The sequence below is a fragment of the Clupea harengus genome, chromosome 16, assembly GCF_900700415.2.
Source record: "Clupea harengus chromosome 16, Ch_v2.0.2, whole genome shotgun sequence".
Classification (NCBI taxonomy): Eukaryota; Metazoa; Chordata; class Actinopteri; order Clupeiformes; family Clupeidae; genus Clupea; species Clupea harengus.
Window position 1 is genome coordinate 11,800,146 of NC_045167.1, and position 4,252 is coordinate 11,804,397.

At 46.3% G+C, this 4,252-nt stretch overlaps 2 protein-coding genes across 2 annotated transcripts; both read left to right on the forward strand.

Moving 5' to 3' along the window:
* The first annotated feature begins 225 nt into the window (after positions 1-225).
* On the forward strand, positions 226-2,602 carry LOC105897485 (cilia- and flagella-associated protein 251-like). The gene is made up of 2 exons (XM_031582480.2): positions 226-592; positions 898-2,602. Exons 1-2 carry the CDS (start codon positions 526-528, stop codon positions 2,319-2,321), a joined length of 1,491 nt encoding a protein of 496 aa, XP_031438340.2. The 5' UTR covers positions 226-525; the 3' UTR covers positions 2,322-2,602.
* On the forward strand, positions 2,525-3,768 carry LOC122133613 (extracellular matrix protein 2). The gene is made up of 2 exons (XM_042710159.1): positions 2,525-2,547; positions 2,670-3,768. The coding sequence occupies exons 1-2, from the start codon at positions 2,525-2,527 to the stop codon at positions 3,766-3,768; spliced, it is 1,122 nt and encodes a 373-aa protein (XP_042566093.1).
* Positions 3,769-4,252: the final 484 nt, after the last annotated feature.

Here is a 4,252-nt window from a genome sequence, read left to right on the forward strand (position 1 = left end):
AGACAGCAGAAGGACATAACACACCTCTACAAATCGCAGTCAAGGTAAGTCTGCAACTAATGCATTACAATATACAATTAAATGTACTGTAATATTCCACTGATTTTGATGAGGAAAAGCAAACTATTGCTTTGTCATGACAGCTTGGTTCATTGTCAAAATGGATAGCAAGTAAGCTAGCTACAAACGGTAGAGGTCTGTAAAACATTTCCATTTCCTGCCAAAGTACAAATCTTCTTTTAGTCAGACACTTCATCTTGCTTCTACATGTCTTAGATGTCCTACAACTTCAGTGGGCATGTTGACAGATTTGATAGATGCTCTGTGAGTGCCTTACTCTTGTGCCTTGGTAAATATCACAGCCAACGTTTTGCAAAGCATCCTACTTAGCTGTAGTGGACTCCACTGTCATGTGCTGTCAGAGATAAATCATGATGCATTGTGGGACATTATGGAAGACGCTCCCTCGTTATTTGTGTTCGACCATTTTTCTTTGTTGTCACATCTGTGCAGGTGCCTAAAAAAATGCAGTTAGTCAACCTGCTGTTCCTCGTCAATGTGCTTCCAGCTCACTGTTACGTATCACAACCCAGTAAGTGCTTTGGAGTGTGCGCAGGATTTTACATTTACATTTACATTTTGACACTTTCATCCAAAACAACTTACAGTTTTATAGAACCATACATATTTTATTAGTACATGAGCTCCCTGCGTTAGAAACCCATGAGCTTAGCGCTATTGGCGTCATGCTCCATCAGTGTTCTACTGCTTGTATGCATGTATTCATGTGTATGTATATGTACCTATTTGTGTATTGACTTTCCTTTACTATACTTTATATTTTAGTAAAATACATTTCTAGTAATGCATTAGTAAATCAGTATAATATCTTCCCAGGTTTGAGTACCACAGCAATGGAGGACTGGGAGGATGTGGCTGAGTCCTGGCCAATCAGAACAGAGGACCCACTAAGAGAGGAAGAGGAGGAGGAGAGTCGAGAGGAAGATGCTGGGGATTATGGGCCGTGGAGAGAGAGAAAGCCGGGGAATGAGGAAAGAGAAGAAGATGTGAGCTTGGATGGGGAAGGAAAGGACATGGGGAGAAAAGAGGTGGAGCAGAGAGGAGAGGAGAAAGACAGAAAGGAGATGAAGGAGGAGGTGATGGCTGAGTATGAGAAGCAGACAGATACGAAGAGTCAAGGAAGCCTAATCCTGGAGAGAGGGGATCAAGATGAGATGCCGACTGATGAACAAGGACGAGCGGAGGATCAAAGACGAGAGAGACAGGCTCATCATCCTGGAGAAGATGAAAGAGGGATGAAGAGGGATGAAGCGGAAGGACAAACCGTAAAGGAAAAAGAGGAAGTGATGAGAGTGAGAGAAGAAGGAGAGGAGGAGGAGAGAATGGATGGATGGAAGGAGGCAGAGGGAGAAGGGAAGGAAAAGAAAGAGGAGGAGCATTCGGTCTCAGCAGTCAGTCTCGTTTCAGAGAGCATTCCACATTCGACTGCGGAAATCCTTCTTGCAGTTCCCGCAGTCCCCGTCAGTCAGGAAACCCCTCCCCTACTCACTCCATCTACTAATTCACAATCTGAGGCTGCTGATGACCATATGACTCACCAACCAAGTCCTTCTGTCGCTCCCAGAAACACCCTACCTCCACAACCCTCTGCGGAACCACAGGAGGCCATGCTATTGGCTAACAGACTCAGCTCACATGATGACCTCACAAAACTTCAGAATGTGATGGAAAATTCTCAGCCAGTCCACATGAGGGAGGTAGAGCCCATTCCGACAACAATGCAGGTTCAAGTCAGCCCCATAAGTAAGGCTGTGATCAGCACGACAGACAACCCAGAATCTGAAGCTCGATACAACACACACACAACTCAGCCAGGGACATCAAGTGGAAAAAACAAGCAGAAGCTTAGCCAAAAAGCTATCAGGCGCAAAATTATCCGAAAGCCTAAAAGCAACCAAACCGCACAAGTTGTTAAGTCAAAGGTCCAGCGAACTGTGACTAAACTTTCTCAGAATTTAAAACAACAACCATTATCTCCCCTTAACAAAGCCATTCCCAATCAGCTAAATACCACAACACTAAATAAAACACAAGGTGAAATGACTCTCAAGCCTAATAATAATAATAATAACAACAAACAGCTGAAGAAAAGAAAAGATAAAATTACCAGATCTCTGAAGAAGGACAAAAAAGAGAAGAAAAATAAAAAAGAGAAAAAAGAGGAAGTACCCACTACTCCATACTTTCCTTTCTTTAAAGATGACTACTGTCCTACTGACTGTGCCTGTTATGGAAGGTGAGAAAGATTTCCACTTCAGTAAAACTAGACATTTGGTTGTTAATCATTTAGATTTGCTTTACATCCATTACATTACATTATTGAGATTATACCTGGAATTATTCATGTTAATCACCTGGTGCAATTTGCCCACGTTTCCTAGTGCAACATAACACTAGCATGTCACACATATTCATGCTGTCACGTTCTTGCGTTATCCCAGATATGAGTTTAATGAAGAAGAGTGTGCTAGTTAATTTGCAATCAAGATTGGTTGAAAACTTATTCAGGTTGCCCCTGGAGATATTGATCATGTTTGGACTCTCAAATGCATCTGTGTCTACTAATTCCGTGCTCTCTTTTCTTTCAGAGTTGTCCAGTGCTCTGATAAAGGAGTGGACAAGGTTCCTTTCGGCATTCCCTACAATGCTCGCTACATCCTCCTGATGAACAATCACATCGACAGCATCCAGCTGGACCTGCTCTCCGAGTACCTCTTCATGGAGTTCCTGGTGCTTAGCAACAACCGCTTGACGGACAGCTCTGTGGAGGGTTCCTTCGAGGGGATTCAGAAGCTGAAACGTCTCTACCTGGAGCGGAACTTGCTCCAGAGCATCCCGACGGACATGCCGGCCTCATTGGAGGAGCTAAGATTGGATGGGAACAACATCAGCGTGATGTCGGAGGCAGCGTGGGGCCGCTGCCCTGGCCTGCTCATCCTCAGCCTGAACAACAACAGCCTGGGTAACGGATCCGACTCTCTCTTCGCCGGGGTGCTCTCTCCGTTGGGCAACCTGCGGACGTTAAGCCTCAACCACAACCAGCTCCTGGCTGTGCCCTCCCAGCTCCCGCTCAGCCTCCGCGAACTCTATCTCCGCGGCAACCTCATCCATAGTTTCCACAGTGATGTCTTCATGGGCGACTCAGAACTGCTGGTCCTGGACCTCAGTGCCAACCGGCTAAGCAACAAGGGTCTCGGCAAAGATGCCTTACTCAACGCCAATCGGTTAGAGAGCCTCAACCTGGAAGGGAATCTTCTGAGGCAGGTCCCACGCCACCTTCCCCAGTCCCTCAAAACCCTCAACCTTGAAGGCAATACCATCGCTTCAGTGGGAAAAGCTGCCTTCAAACGGCTGCCCAACCTGGAGCACCTGGGTCTGGCACGGAACAAGATCGTCAGGGTGGCATTGGGCGCATTCCGAAGCCTGCCCGTCCTCCACCAGCTCGACCTATCCCACAATGCCCTGAGGCAGGTACCCAGGCAGCTCCCGACATCGCTCCACTTTGTGTGGATTACCCACAACAAGATCCGGTCGGTGCCACAGGACGCACTGTGTCCGGGCGGTGCCAGCGCGCCCCTTAGCCAGCTGGTGAGGGTCCAGCTGGAGCACAACCTGATCGACATGGGCAAGCTGAACACACGGGCCTTCTGGTGTCTCAGAGGGTACCAGGTGGTCCATTTTGACTGATGGGCTGACAATGTAAGGAGGCAGGGACAGTGGATAGACAGGTGACATGGATTGTCACAAGGTTTTGGTCATCAGTAGATAATATTAGTTTTAACACCTTTCTGGAACCATTTGGGATTGTGACCATGGTTTGTTATTTGCAGATAAAGCAACTGACACGGTCAGTCACAGGGTTTGTGTCACCAATAGATAATGTCATTGAGAGCAAATCTGTCATCATCAAATAATATTACTTTGGACACTTTTCTTTGTTCGTTTAGGATCTGTTTGTTCATTGCCAAATCTGATATTAGCAGATGGTGCCTCGGAGATGTCCAGATGGTCCACTTTAGCTCGACCAAAACTGGACCAAAAACTGTATGAGGACAGAAACAGCAGTCGGACACATGACATAAACAGCTACAGTATCAGTGTCATAAGGTTCATGACAAAGGCCAGTGTCGTCAACAGATAATGTTCCAAATTGGGCCAAATGATCCGATTA

Bases quoted from the DNA above. Each gene is read 5' to 3' on its own strand.
- LOC105897485 (XM_031582480.2), top strand. From the start codon at position 526: ATGCAGTTAGTCAACCTGCTGTTCCTCGTCAATGTGCTTCCAGCTCAC. The intron at 593-897 runs GTAAGTGCTTTG...ATATCTTCCCAG, and splicing joins CTGTTACGTATCACAACCCA to GTTTGAGTACCACAGCAATG.
- LOC122133613 (XM_042710159.1), top strand. From the start codon at position 2,525: ATGAGTTTAATGAAGAAGAGTGT. The intron at 2,548-2,669 runs GCTAGTTAATTT...CTTTTCTTTCAG, and splicing joins AGTTTAATGAAGAAGAGTGT to AGTTGTCCAGTGCTCTGATA.